The following is a 16156-nucleotide window of genomic DNA, read 5'->3' as shown; positions in this document are numbered from 1 at the left end:
TGATGAACAGTTTCCGCATCCAGGTTGTCTGCTGCGTAGACCAGTTGTTTAGGGTGACCTAGTAGATAATAATACAAAGGATTGAGGTTGGTTCCATGCTCTTCTTCTACCTATCCATCTGTTATGGTAGATTCCAGCCATTACATCTCGGACACTGAGACTGAAATGTGCTTGAGCTCCATCATGCATAAACCACATGTTTCTTCTTATTTGCAGGAGCACATCTTCTAGTAGGTATAGGAGGATGTTCTGAATAAAGTCCCAGCAGACACCACCTGTAAGACATGCTTTGAGGATGTGTAGCAGTACCAGGCAGTCACCTACAAACACATTAATCTTAAACTGATGTTGATCTCTAGCCTGCACTGCAGCATAAGGATTACAATCAGCCCATATGTATTTGTTTGTGGAAAGGTGTTGTACTATTTCTTCCAAATGCTGCCTTGTCTGTAAATAAACTGAAGAGACAAAGAATGGATTGGTAATTTGTACAACAGTCTATTAGCAAAAGTTCTCCCTTGGTGGGTGATTGGCAGGCAAAATGCCCTGCACATGTTGAAGATGATACAGATACTTGAATTTCTCATGACATATCTTTCGTGCTGATCTTGGAGATGTAGAATGTCCTCTTCCTGGTCACACGTACGAGCACCACATGGTCTTCCTCAGTCTCTTCCCAAGTACATAGTCTGTACTGCTATGGATCCTGTCTCGACAACTCAACAATATACGGCACAAAAGGTTGGATGATGCAACTGTCTTTGCTCTGAAAATGCTGTCTGATACAGCTGTGCCTCCATGTGACCATTAACAGTTGCACAGACATACATTAAATCATTTCTGCTTGCTCACAAAATGAGTATGCTGTCACAGTTAAACAGAGAACTTTCAGTTAACTCACCACCTGTAGTACAAGGTCTGTTCAAAAAACTCTGGCACATTCGTAATTTCGCACCAATGTTGTGTTGGAGCGAAATGCAATTGGCATCCTCGCGCACACCCGTGTGTAATGTGTAACTGCCAGAAGTCTCATTGTTATTTGTCTGTTAGTTATTGTTCAGTGCTGTATTGACTAGAACATTGTGTCACACAGTTTGCGAATTTCAAGATGGCAGAGTTAGAGGAGCAACTTGTCTGCATTAAATTTTGTGTGAAACTCATGAAAACCTTCACAGAGACACACCAGATGATGCAGCCACCAGCAGTGATGGTGCTTAAGCCAAACTTGGTGTTGCAAATACTTCAGATGGTTTAAAAATGGCTGTACAGGAATTAAAGATGACCCACTTTCAGAACACCCTTCAACGTCTACCAACAGTGCTCATGTCAGGAAAATCAATGAAATTGTGTGCGCCAATTTAAGACTGACTGTTCGAGAGATTGCAGAAGAATGTTACATTTCAGTTGAATCATTTCGTGAAATCCTGACGCAGCATATTGGAATGCATCCTGTTGCCATCAATTTCATCCCACAACTTAAGAGTCAACACCAGAAAGAACTTTGTGAAGAATGTGTGGATCTTGCAAATGAGAATGAGATGTTCCCGAAGAGAATCATAAGTGGTGATGAGACATGGGTGTATAGTTATGGAAACTTGATGTTGAGACGAAGGTTCATTCTTCACAGTGGGTCAGGAAATTTTCTCGAAGACACAAAAAAAAAACAACTTGCTAATAATAAGAATTTTGGCTATGGGTTAGTCAAAGGTTGCATTTTTTCATTTTTTAGCTCAAGCTTTATTTTGATGGGTTAGTTCATCATGTATTAGTGCCACAGGGACAAACTGTTAATCAATGGTACTATCAGGACATGTTCCGACAATTGCAATAAAATGTGAGAAGGAAACATCCTGAAATACGATGAGACAATTCATTGCTCTTGTATCACGATAACACACCCACACATTCATCCCTATTGGTGCATGACATTTGACAAAAAACGAAATCACTGTGCTGCATCATCCTCCATATTCTCCAGCCCTGGCCCTTGTGGACTTACGTTTATTTTTAAAGTCAAAATCCCCATTGAAAAGACAAAGATTTGCAATGATAGATGAGATAAAAGAAAATTTGATGGTGCTTTGCACGGTCCAGGAAGAGGTGTCACACTTTCAGAAATAGAAACGGCACTGGGAGCGGTGTGTCAGTTATGGAGGAGAGTATTTCACAGGAGACCATGCATAGTAAGTGAAAGGTACATTTTGGAAAATTTTGTGGACAAAGTTCCATAATTTTTTTTAACAGACCTCATACACATACACAATAGACACATTGAAGACTGATGAATGACAAATGTATACAAGTCTCCCTGGCAACACTAGGCCATCTAGGCTAAGGTGGGTCAAACAGGTGCCTAGATAAGTGAATTGTTGGGCTCTACCTGGAAAGCCACTGAACGTTAATTTTTGTTAATAACACAGACAATATTATGGAAATGGAAGAGGAGGTAGATGAAGATGAAATGGGAGATATGATACTGCTTGAAGAGTTTGACAGAGCACTGAAAGACCTAAGTCAAAACAAGGCCCCAGGAGTAGACAACATTCCATTAGAACTACTGACAGCCTTGGGAGAGCCAGTCCTGACAAAACTCTACCGTCTGGTGAGCAAGATGAATGGGACAGGCGAAATTCCCTCAGACTTCAAGAAGAATATAATAATTCCAATCCCAAAGAAAGCAGGTGTTCACAGGTGTGAAAATTACCAAACTATCAGTTTAATAAGTCACAGCTTCAAAATACTAACGCGAATTCTTTACAGACAAATGGAAAAACTGGTAGAAGCGGACCTTGGGGAAGATCAGTTTGGATTCCGTAGAAATGTTGGAACACGTGAGGCAATACTGAGCCTACAACTTACTTTAGAAGAAAGATTAAGGAAAGGCAAATCTACGTTCTAGCATTTTTAGACTTAGAGAAAGCTTAGAAAGCTTTTGACAATGTTGACTGGAATACTCTCCTTCAAATTCTGAAGGTGGCAGGGGTAAAATACAGAGAGCAAAAGGCTATTTCCCCCCATGAACCATGGACCTTGCCGTTGGTGGGGAGGCTTGCGTGCCTCAGCGATACAGATGGCCGTACCGTAGGTGCAACCACAACGGAGGGGTATCTGTTGAGAGGCCAGACAAACATGTGGTTCCTGAAGAGGGGCAGCAGCCTTTTCAGTAGTTGCAGGGGCAACAGTCTGGATGATTGACTGATCTGGCCTTGTAACATTAACCAAAACGGCCTTGCTGTGCTGGTACTGCGAACGGCTGAAAGCAAGGGGAAACTACAGCCGTAATTTTTCCCGAGGACATGCAGCTTTACTGTATGATTAAATGATGATGGCGTCCTCTTGGGTAAAATATTCCGGAGGTAAAATAGTCCCCCATTCGGATCTCCGGGCGGGGACTACTCAAGAGGGCGTCGTTATCAGGAGAAAGAAAACTGGCATTCTACGGATCGGAGCGTGGAATGTCAGATCCCTTAATCGGGCAGGTCGGTTAGAAAATTTAAAAAGGGAAATGGATAGGTTAAAGTTAGATATAGTGGGAATTAGTGAAGTTCGGTGGCAGGAGGAACAAGACTTTTGGTCAGGTGATTACAGGGTTATAAATACAAAATCAAATAGGGGTAATGCAGGAGTAGGTTTAATAATGAATAAAAAAATAGGAGTGCGGGTTAGCTACTACAAACAGCATAGTGAACGCATTATTGTGGCCAAGATAGACACAAAGCCCATGCGTACTACAGTAGTACAAGTTTATATGCCAACTAGCTCTGCAGATGATGAAGAAATTGATGAAATATATGACGAGATAAAAGAAATTATTCAGGTAGTGAAGGGAGACGAAAATTTAATAGTCATGGGTGACTGGAATTCGTCAGTAGGAAAAGGGAGAGAAGGAAACATAGTAGGTGAATATGGATTGGGGAGAAGAAATGAAAGAGGAAGCCGCCTTGTAGAATTTTGCACAGAGCATAACTTAATCATAGCTAACACTTGGTTCAAGAATCATAAAAGAAGGTTGTATACCTGGAAGAATCCTGGAGATACTAATAGGTATCAGATAGATTATATAATGGTAAGACAGAGATTTAGGAACCAGGTTTTAAATTGTAAGACATTTCCAGGGGCAGATGTGGATTCTGACCACAATCTATTGGTTATGAACTGCAGATTGAAACTGCAAAAAGGTGGGAATTTAAGGAGATGGGACCTGGATAAACTGAAAGAACCAGAGGTTGTAGAGAGTTTCAGGGAGAGCATAAGGGAACAATTGACAGGAATGGGGGAAAGAAATACAGTAGAAGAAGAATGGGTAGCTCTGAGAGATGAAGTAGTGAAGGCAGCAGAGGATCAAGTAGGTAAAAAGACGAGGGCTAATAGAAATCCTTGGGTAACAGAAGAAATATTGAATTTAATTGATGAAAGGAGAAAATATAAAAATGCAGTAAAGGAAGCAGGCAAAATGGAATACAAACGTCTCAAAAATGAGATCGACAGAAAGTGCAAAATGGCTAAGCAGGGATGGCTAGAGGACAAATGTAAGGATGTAGAGGCTTGTCTCACTAGGGGTAAGATAGATACTGCCTACAGGAAAATTAAAGAGACCTTGGGAGAGAAGAGAACCACTTGTATGAATATCAAGAGCTCAGATGGCAACCCAGTTCTAAGCAAAGAAGGGAAGGCAGAAAGGTGGAAGGAGTATATAGAGGGTTTATACAAGGGCGATGTACTTGAGGACAATATTATGGAAACGGAAGAGGATGTAGATGAAGATGAAATGGGAGATAAGATACTGCGTGAAGAGTTTGACAGAACACTGAAAGACCTAAGTCAAAACAAGGCCCCGGGAGTAGACAACATTCCATTAGAACTACTGACGGCCTTAGGAGAGCCAGTCCTGACAAAACTCTACCATCTGGTGAGCAAGATGTATGAGACAGGCGAAATACCCACAGACTTCAAGAAGAATATAATAATTCCAATACCAAAGAAAGCAGGTGTTGACAGATGTGAAAATTACCGAACTATCAGTTTAATAAGTCACAGCTGCAAAATACTAACGCGAATTCTTTATAGACGAATGGAAAAACTGGTAGAAGCGGACCTTGGGGAAGATCAGTTTGGATTCCGTAGAAATGTTGGAACACGTGAGGCAATACTAACCTTACGACTTATCTTAGAAGAAAGATTAAGAAAAGGCAAACCTACGTTTCTAGCATTTGTAGACTTAGAGAAAGCTTTTGACAACGTTAACTGGAATACTCTCTTTCAAATTCTGAAGGTGGCAGGGGTAAAATACAGGGAGCGAAAGGCTATTTACAATTTGTACAGAAACCAGATGGCAGTTATAAGAGTCGAGGGGCATGAAAGGGAAGCAGTGGTTGGGAAGGGAGTGAGACATGGTTGTAGCCTATCCCCGATGTTATTCAATATGTATATTGAGCAAGCAGTAAAGGAAACAAAAGAAAAATTCGGAATAGGTATGAAAATCCATGGAAAAGAAATAAAAACTTTGAGGTTTGCCGATGACATTGTAATTCTGTCAGAGACAGCAAAGGACTTGGAAGAGCAGCTGAACAGTATGGACAGTGTCTTGAAAGGGGGATATAAGATGAACATCAACAAAAGCAAAACGAGGATAATGGAATGTAGTCGAATTAAGTCGGGTGATGCTGAGGGAATTAGATTAGGAAATGAGACATTTAAAGTAGTAACGGAGTTTTGTTATTTGGGGATCAAAATAACTGATGATGGTCGAAGTAGAGAGGATGTAAAATGTAGACTGGCAATGGCAAGGAAAATTTGTTAACATCGAGTATTGAGTTAAGTGTCAGGAAGTTGTTTCTGAAAGTATTTGTATGGAGTGTAGCCATGTATGGAAGTGAAACATAGACGATAAATAGTTTGGACAAGAAGAGAATAGAAGTTTTCGAAATGTGGTGCTAGAGAAGAATGCTGAAGATTAGATGGGTAGATCACATAACTAATGAGGAGGTATTGAATAGAATTGGGGGGAAGAGAAGTTTGTGGCACAACTTGACTAGAAGAAGGGACCGGTTGGTAGGACATGTTCTGAGGCATCAAGGGATCACCAATTTAGTACTCGAGGGCAGCGTGGAGGGTAAAAATTGCAGAGGGAAACCAAGAGATGAATACACTAAGCAGATTCAGAAGGATGTAGGCTGCAGTAGGTACTGGGAGATGAAGAAGCTTGCACAGAATAGAGTAGCATGGAGAGCTGCATCAAACCAGTCTCAGGATTGAAGACCACAACAACAACAACAACACAGAAATGAAGAATTTTTGCATGTGTGTTTATATGAACTTGTTTTGGTGTAAGGAATCTATCCCCAAAGATTGTAGGAGTGTTTTTGTAACATGGTGTACACACATGCACACACATTCAAATGCATGTGCGCGAGCACGCGTGCGTACACACACACACACACACACACACACACACACACACACACACACACACACACACAGAGAGAGAGAGAGAGAGAGAGAGAGAGAGAGAGAGAGAGAGAGAGAGCTCCATTTCTAACTGATTGGTCAGTGTACCATTTATAGTAAAAAATGTATTATTAAAATTATCATATTTAATATTCACTATTTTTCTACATAATAATCCATCTTATTGATACATTTTTGTCATTGGTGAACCAGTTTGTAATAATATTTTCAAAGAGAGAATTAGTGCATGACTGAAGCAAATTGTTCACAAACTGTTCAACACATGTGTTAGTTGCAAAGTGCATTCTATCTGGGGCATTTTTGAGCAGCTCCAACATGAAGTGACACAGTGACCATTCTGAGCTATAGGCTGGATTTTCAAGGGCAGCCCAATTCATATTGGCCAATATTTGTTGAATTACTATTACTGTATGTGAATTATCATAGAGTAGCAACAAACTTATGACCGGATTGCTACACTTCCTCTCAAGCAGGCAGTTCAGATCACAGTGATAGGCAGCATGAATGATACAGAGTTCCTATAGGAAACTGACCAGCAGTATACCTCTTCACTCCCAGAGCACAGTGGCCATAATCTTAGCAGCGAAAAACCATCTCTCAGCTTTCAGAGGTGTCCCATTCATATGGGCTTTCTTCAGTTTATGAGTGTAATGATTGCTTTGAGTCACATCACATGTGCTGATTCTTAGAAGTGAAGTGTAACTTTCTTCCTTATACCTCATGAGAAGTGTTAGAGAAATTGCAACTTGAGCAGCGTCCTGCTCATCATTTGGCTTTGTATTGCTGATATGGGGCTGATGCAGGTAGGGCATTTTGTCAATAAATTTTCAACCTTTCTTGAACTCCTTATACCAATGCTTTACTTGGAACCAAGAAAGGATTATTCCTCCAAACTGTGGAAGTAAGTGGCGATGGATTTCAGAAGCATTAACATTCTCATTCTTGAAAGACTTTATCATGATGCATTGTACAACAGCAGAGCGCAAGCTTCACTCGTCGTCATAGCAGCTACTGAACTCGGGGGATAAGTTGACGCCCCAAGGTCAGCATTCCCATTCAGATATCTTTCCTCATGTGAGTATAGAAGCTGGAACACAACACGCATTCATCAGAGTGCATTTCAAAGAAAGGCTAGTGTATGTTCAGTCCATACTCACATCTGATTAGCTAGACTCGAAGATTGAAAATTCCTGTTGGCTACTGAACAGCTAGCAGTGTTCGTTGAAACAAGTCATGGTGTGTTGCAAACAAGCATATTTCCTTACAGATACAGGAAACTATTTCCTTAAAAAAATGACGTTGTAGTCAAGTAAATATAAAGGTAGCAACAGGAGATATTCAATAGGTATTAAATATAACTGAGGAAGTAGCAGATTTTTTTAAGCAAGTTTCATGCTCATTTAATGGGTTATATTTCATTTGCATAAGCAGAATAGTACTCCATATAGTGATAATTTATTCTCAATATAGTGTATAGATTGTTTCAGAGAGTTGCTTCCCTCTTGTTAATATAAATTTTGAGTCATTTCACATCTCTGAAGGCTCATGTTTGTGATAAGATCTACAGAAAAAGATCAATGAATAAACGAATGAAAGTGAGTGAACCATTTGGTAATATAGGTTCAATGGGGAAAAAGTGCTGTATTGAAGTGCAAAATTATGAAGTAGGATGTGAATACAGTATATGATCTATTTAATCATTTATCAGTGGACTCCATTATATGTAAGAAATTTATGTACTGAGAAAAATAATATAGTTATTTCTTGCTATCTCCATTAGGATGTTTCATTTTTGCCAGTACAGGTGTCTGCTGTGTACAATATCTTCTTATTTAATTCCGTGCAAACACCCACACTGCACCTTTATTGGTAATTGTGTGATTGATCTGTTTGATAAATGCATTAATTTGTTTACAGTTCCATTGTGTGTTCAGTAGTTTATTGCTTCTATGTTGTTTTATATCTTCCAGTGAAATTCCATAAATGTTGTATGAAGACTGTTACAGTGTTGAACATCATTGTGTTTCATAGGCTGTGTGTGTATCCAGTGGAAAGGAGGACATTTTTGTTTCATCCAAAGATGATAACTTGTGGCTGAGAAATATTCTCAAGTACTATCAACTGAAATGCTGTGCTGAATTTTGGAATGCTTCTGCTCTACTGCGTGTTCCTGACCGGCAACACTGTGCATTGACTGGTTTCAGCCATTGCAAGGTCAGCTTAAACCAGCAGTCGGAATTCAAAGGTATCTCAAGTTACAAAACTTTTCCCATATTTTACTTTTTATCAGATTTTCTTTTCTTTCAGCATAGCCACAGTGGTCTCTGTGGAGAACACTATTCTATTGTTATACAGATTGAATAATATGGTACAGATTTATGTTTGTGATTTTACCTGTTAAAGAGAGTATGTTGACTAGCTTATAGTGAATAGAATGAATTTCAGTTCTCTATGAACCAACACAAGTAGCTATCCACTGCCTCATACATCTTGTTCAGTTGTGGTAGACTTTTTATATTTGTATTTCTCTCATGTAATTATGTCAGAAATGGCAACAGGAGTCTCATACTTTTCATCCCATTGATAGTAAATTTATCACCATTTATTATTTTCTGTGGAACTGGTTGAATAGTGTTCTGACTTCTCTGTAAGCAACTGGCCATAATCAAGTATTTTGTCTTTAGCTGCAAGAAATTTTTTAACTTTATTTAACTGCAGTTTTTCTTAATGGTTGTTAATGATTTGCATGCAAATGGCATAATAGTCTTAAAAAGACCTCTTGCAAATCTAAATGCTGTTTTATTCATCCAGTATGATTCCTGCCAAATTATTCTTTTTTGCACAGAAAGCTTACTTTTTGCTGTGGCTGCTGTGTAAGAGAACAAGATCACGTGAACACCCTAACTTTTGATACCTTTTGGATTTATTGACTATTTTTCTTTTAATGCTGTTAAACGTATGAAATGCGGTAATATGAAATACACTGCACTAAATCTACTGTGCTGTGCTACATATTGCTCCACCACACTCAGTGAAACTTGGCATCAGGGTTGTAAGCACTCCTTCACTTGTGCATATTTCAAGGAGTTTCTGCACATGTGCAACTGGCGTGACATAATTGCCTTACATGCCAAATACGTACAGATTTGATTATCAATGTGCACACTTCACAGCGTACAACTCAACTACTAGTTTACATCAATGCCACCAGGTAGTAGCCCACTGCAGCATACTTATATCTACATTTCCCAAAAATCTAGTTAGGTGGTAGCACACTCAACAATATGCAAATTTACACGCTATATACTAAATTTACATCAGACATCAGTATATGTTATAGTTATACTGAGAGAAAAACCAATTTTGTGGGATTCTGAATGCGACGTGTATGTAAAGTTTTGGGTGTTATCATAGATTAATCCATTGAAGGTGCTGAGAACCATAAAGCATGTCATCAACGATTGTGTGATGTAGCATTTATTTCTGCTTCTGACATCTGTTAATGTTATGGTTTATATGTACTGTAGGCTCATATTGTACATACGAGGGTTGTTCAATAAATAATGCCCCAAATTTTTTATCTCGGAACATATTTATTGTTAAGAGTAAGAATTTGGTGACACTATACATAAACATGTCTTGTCCATGTACTATTTTTCTATGGCCGTATACCAACATTGTGGAAGAGCATGTATTCCCTGCTGGTAAAAGCTCTTGTCCTGTAGATGTAGCCATGTTTTCACTGCAGGACTGACACACTGTTCATCTTCAAAGTGTGTTCCCTGTAGAGAATCTTTAAGCAGCCCAAAGAGATGGTAGTCCAAGGGTGCTAAATCTGGACTGTAGGATGGATGAGGCAGTGATGTCCAACCAAATTTGACGATGTGTTCCCAGGTTCTCAGACTTGTGTGTGGGCGTACGTTATCATTTTGGAGCAAGATTTCTGCTGGATTCTTTTCCGATCGAACACATCGGAATCAGTTGTTGAATTTATTCAGAGTCTTCATGTATGCCTCCAAATTGATGGTTGATGCTCTTGACATCACATCCACAAGAATGATCCCAGAAGAGTGTCTACATGACTTTCTGGCAGAGGGCGTTGTCTTGAATTTCTTCTTTTGTGATGAATGAGGATGATGCCACTCCGTGGACTTCCTTTTTGTTTTTGGCACAAGGTGGTGCACCCAGCTTTTGTCACCCGTAACAATCTGTGACAGAAACGCCTCGGCATCCGTATCAGAATGCTCCAACAATTCAGATGAAACGGCCTTTATCTGAATCCGCTGTGAGTATTTGTGGAACCCATCATGAGGACCTCTTTGAATATCTGAGAGTCTCAATCAATGCAGACTCACTTCCAGTGCTGACCTTCAACTTTAGAGCCAATTGTCGGCATGAATAATGGCATCCACACAATTCAGCATGTCTAGAGCAGTGGCTCTGACAGGACATCCCATGCATGGCTGATCATGGAGCTCAGTTTCTGCATTTCCTGAGGCTGTAACTTCTTTACCCATCGTCCAACTGTAGTTCTATGAACTGTAGCTTCGTCATACAGTGCTCACAATCATTTATGGATGGTCACCATGGTTTCTTTTTCTGCACATATGAATTCAGTCACAGTATGCTGCTTGTAATGTAGACCCCATTTTAATGCTGTACTGCAATCTGCAATCTGCCAGAACGGTTTGAAACTTCACCGGCGCACAGAACAAACATCAAATGTGAAGCGCCAACGAGGATGTTTATGCATATTAATGACATTTTTGAAAAAATGTGGGGCATTACTTATTGAACAATCCTCATATATTTGAACATTCATGAAAAGCTGTCTCCATGGTTTCTCTGATATTCACTAAATAGGGCGGTCAAAGACTGCGTGATTTTGACCCTTATGGCTCTCAGTGCCTTATTTGTATTCTAGTCAAGTGACCTAGATGGTAGATATTACTATTTGAATTTAATCATTTCCGCAAATGGCAGTTTACATTTGTAGTTGGTTGTCTACTATGCAGGAATCGACTTTTCTTCGAGGTGTCATAATGAACCCTGTTGAACCTGTATTAAGTGCTAACAGAAAAGAAAATTAGCAAGAAAAGTTTGCCACATTGCAAACCAGACTCGTTGTCTGACAAAATGATGAAATCAAATAAGTGTAACTACAAGCGAATATTTAACAAAGAAGTGTATAATAAGCGTAAGTTGTTATGTGGGTGCAATGTAAGAATGCCCAATTTTCAGCCAAGAAGTTAATTAATTAACTAATACATGAATTAGTGATCTTGTACGTTTGCCCGAAAAAAAAAGAAAAGAGCATGAAAACGCACACTTACATGAAAATGTGGAATGGAGAGTAGCGAAAGCTTGAACATTATTTCATTCTTGCCATAAACTATACCTAATTATGTACAAAAGAACAAAATTCCACAAAAACAATTCTTACTTTTTTCAGACAAGTTAAGCATCTTATTACTATTACTATTATTATTATTATTATTATTATTGTCTGTGGTTGAAGTTGTATAAATACGTTGATGAGCATAATTGTTATACAGCAGATGCTATTAATTTTGCACTCTCGTATTTATCTGAATTAAAAATTTGTGAACACCCATAATGTATATTCACGAGCCACCACTGCTCTTAATGATTGTTAGTGCTTCACATGGAAATGGCATAATAGTCTTTAAAGGGTCTTCTTGCAAATCTAAATGCTGTTTTATTCAGCCAGTATGATTCCTGCCAAATTATTCTTTTTTGCACAGAAAGCTTACTTTCGCTATTGTTGAAAGCTGAGACTTATAATTATCACAACTTCTTTTTTGCATCATTGCACAACAGAGACATTGTACTGTCAATAGGAAAAGATGAACTTCAACTTCCTGTTTTACTTTTCTTGTTTCAGTGCAGTTATATAGTTTTGTGACACAATTGCAGATCTGTTGTAGTTTTTAAATTGTTTTGCTGCTAAAGCATGATTATTTTTGTTCTGCATGTAGATAAAAGTCCTTACTTATAATTGACTTATGGCCTGGTGATATTATTACTTATCATAAACTTAATTTTTCAGAATGAGATTTTCACTCTGCAGTGGAGTGTGCGCTGATATGAAACTTCCTGGCAGATTAAAACTGTGTGCACCGACTGAGACTCGAACTCGGGACCTTTCCCTTTCGCGGGCAAGTGCTCTACCATCTGAGCTACCGAAGCACAACTCACGCCCGGTCCTCACAGCTTTATTTCTGCCAGTATCTCGTCTCCTACCTTCCAAACTTTACAGAAGCTCTCCTGCGGACCTTGCAGAACTAGCACTCCTGAAAGAAAGGATACTGCGGAGACATGGCTTAGCCACAGCCTGGGGGATGTTTCCAGAATGAGATTTTCACTCTGCAGCGGAGTGTGCGCTGATATGAAACTTCCTGGCAGATTAAAACTGTGTGCACCGACCGAGACTCGAACTCGGGACCTTTGCCTTTCGCGGGCAAGTGCTCTACCATCTGCTCGGTCGGTGCACACAATTTTAATCTGCCAGGAAGTTTCATATCAGCGCACACTCCGCTGCAGAGTGAAAATCTCATTCTGGAAACATCCCCCAGGCTGTGGTTAAGCCATGTCTCCGCAGTATCCTTTCTTTCAGGAGTGCTAGTTCTGCATGGTCCGCAGGAGAGCTTCTGTAAAGTTTGGAAGGTAGGAGACGAGATACTGGCAGAAATAAAGCTGTGAGGACTGGGCGTGAGTCGTGCTTCGGTAGCTCAGATGGTAGAGCACATGCCCGCGAAAGGCAAAGGTCCCGAGTTCGAGTCTCGGTCGGTGCACACAGTTTTAATCTGCCAGGAAGTTTCAACTTAATTTTTTCTTAACTCTTGAAGGAATTATTTTTGTGACTACCCCATGATGATGAGCTTCTCATTGTCCCATACTGACTTTGTTGCACAGATAGAGAGTTGTCATTAAATAGCATATAAGCTACAATTCAGCACATGCAACTGCTCAGAAGAGATACACAACAACACATGGCAGTTTTAATATCCCTAAGTGAGGGCACTTTTGCCGATAGTAGTGAGAAAGTGAGGCTGACTTGCATGTTTTGTATGGGGGCATGTCCTAAATGAGATGAGGTGGAATTTGGCAGTCAGTAGAGCTTAAGTAGACTGAAGACTATAAATTGTTCAGCAGTGATCTCTTTAGACACAAGTAAGCTGATGGAAAAAAATCACAACACCAAGGAGTCGTGTGACATAAAACAAAGTTACATGCATCTTTCTATATCTGAAAAATGATGTCTCTTCCAATTTCATGCCAGTCTCATAAGAATGACAGTAATAGTGCCACTATGAAGATGCTGAACATTTTCACTTTACATACATGTTGTAAAGGTTGTCAGCAGCGCTTAACCTTTAAGAGAGGACGTGATGAGTTGATATTAGTCAAGAACGCCTGTAAGGCTCAAAGACACTGTTATCAACACCCCACTGAGTTCATATGAGGTCATGTGTTAGGGCCACGAGAAGCTGGATGTTCCCTCTTCAAAATTAAAGACAGACTTGGAAGAAAGTACATGACTGCCGACAGTGGTGGTCATGAAAATGTATGACCACAAGAAGACCAGGCTCTGGCTGTCATGTGGCTCTACCAAGATGGAAGCCCATCGTGTTTGGTGTATGGCTCTGTTGCATCTGCAGTAGCAATTTGACCACAATTGGCACCACAGTGAACTGTTACAAATCTTTTATTTCAAGGACACCACCAAGCCAGATGCCTCTTGCATGGATTCTACTGTGCCTAAACCACCATCATTTACGACTTCGGTGGTGTTGAGCAAGACCTCATTGGAGGGCAGGGTGAGGTCATTTGTGTTTTGTAGTAACACTGTTCACGTTTACGTCGCACTTCACTTAGCGTAGACCGGGACTGTGTCCTAGGCATGCCCGATGTTAACTGACTGGGCACGGCCCGTGCTGCCGGAGTTGTTGTTGTTGTTATGCCAGCAGAGGTCGCGTCCGAATTCTCGTGTGCCCTCTGGTGGACGGGACTCTACTTGCGGCAACTACCGTCCGTGACGTGCCGTGCCAATGTGCGCCTCCCGCGATATTTCTGGTGGCTACTGCACTCCTCCTCCTTCAGGGGGTGAAGCCACTGTGATCCACTGCGTCGGAAGGTGGAGCGTCGGGCAGGAGCGATGACCTCCACATCCATTGAATGGCCGGAGTCGAGGGGATCTGCCAACCCTCGAGCCGGAACCTTTGAATACGGCTGGAAGTGACCCACACGAAGAGGCCCCCATCGTCCCACAACCGGAGCCCGGGACAGAACGGGCGACCAGCTGTCGAACTCCGGATCCTGTTCCACCTCGGGAGGGGCAAGACCCAGTGGCTGGGACGAAGGGGAAGGGACGACCACAGGTGAATCAGCCCCCTGAGAAACCGGGCCTGCTAGGGGGGCCGGCTCTCGCTGGGGCATCTCGAACGATGGCGATGCTGATGCTGGAGCTACTGGAGGCTGCCAAGGCTGAGAACCATCGCAGTGCGCCAGAGTCACAGCGGGGAGAGGAGGTAACGTCCCTTGTGAAACCAACACAGGTGCCGGCAATGGGGAAGCCGGTGTCCGAGAGGTCGGAGGGTGGGTGCCTGAACGTGGACGTAGCTGATTTTGGTGATGACGTACCACCCGGTCCCCCGCCTGCACGTTATAGAGCCGGCGGCCATTTCGGTGCAGGACCACCGCCGGTGTCCAACGTGGATTGCGACCAAACCCACGGGCCCAGACCGACATACCCAGTGGAAAGCCAGGTACTCCGTTTTGTGAAGACTGGCGAGGACCAGGCCGGAGGAGGTGCAGCAGAGTCCTAGGTTGACGCCCATGGAGGAGCTCTACGGGGCTGCGTTCTCCCATTGGTGTGGTCCGGTATGCCGTCAAGAAAAACGTCAATGCTTCCTCCGCAGGAAATTCGTGCACATACTTTTTCATCTGCGTCTTAAATGTGCGCACCATGCGCTCGACTTCCCCATTCGATTGTGGATGGAAGGGGGGAGAGCAAACGTGCCGAATACCGAAGCGCCTACAAAAATCCTGGAGGTCTGCGAAATAAACTGCGGTCCATTGTCCGAGACCAGGGTGATTGGCAGACCTTCCACAGAAAAGATTTTTGCTAGTGCCTGGATTGCAACTTCTGAAGTGGTTGAGGAGCAGCGAACCACATATGGGAATCGAGAATAAGCATCAATGACAATGAGCCAAAAGCCATTGAGAAACGGGCCCGCAAAATCGATGTGAACACGTTCCCATGCTTGGGTTGCCGGCGGCCATGAAGAGAATGCTGCCCTGGGAGATGCTTGTTGGCTCGCACACTGGGAACAGGCGGCCACCAAGTGCTCAATTTCTCTGTCAATACCGGGCCAGTACACATGTCTGCGAGCCAAGGTTTTAGTACGGGAAACACCCCAGTGCCCCGCATGTAATAACGTGAGGACCTCCCTGCGTAAACTTGCAGGAACAACCACGCGAGGAGCTGTATCATCGGTAGCCAGAAGGAGAACTCCTTCCAAGACCGAGAGGCGGTCTCGTAGAAGAAAATAATTACAAAGAGGGTCCGAGGCCCGGCCCGGAGGGTGGGATGACCACCCCTGCTGACTGAGGCGAACTACTTGCCGGAGAACCGGGTCAGCTGCCGTTTCCCTGGCTACTCAAG

The 16156-nt window shown here is 41.8% G+C and overlaps 1 protein-coding gene across 1 annotated transcript in view; it reads left to right on the top strand.

Moving 5' to 3' along the window:
• The window catches only part of LOC126461608 (protein KIAA0100), a 320706-nt gene that overhangs the window by 75524 nt on the left and 229026 nt on the right, over nucleotides 1-16156 (top strand). The window contains exon 9 of the mRNA XM_050096009.1: nucleotides 8500-8713. Within this exon, the coding sequence (XP_049951966.1) occupies nucleotides 8500-8713 (214 nt within the window). The remainder of the gene's footprint in view (nucleotides 1-8499; nucleotides 8714-16156) is intronic.

This window comes from Schistocerca serialis, chromosome 1 (genome assembly GCF_023864345.2).
Source record: "Schistocerca serialis cubense isolate TAMUIC-IGC-003099 chromosome 1, iqSchSeri2.2, whole genome shotgun sequence".
NCBI lineage: Eukaryota > Metazoa > Arthropoda > Insecta > Orthoptera > Acrididae > Schistocerca > Schistocerca serialis.
Note: the sequence above shows the minus strand (reverse complement) of the source record. Positions and strands in the feature narration are given on the sequence as shown.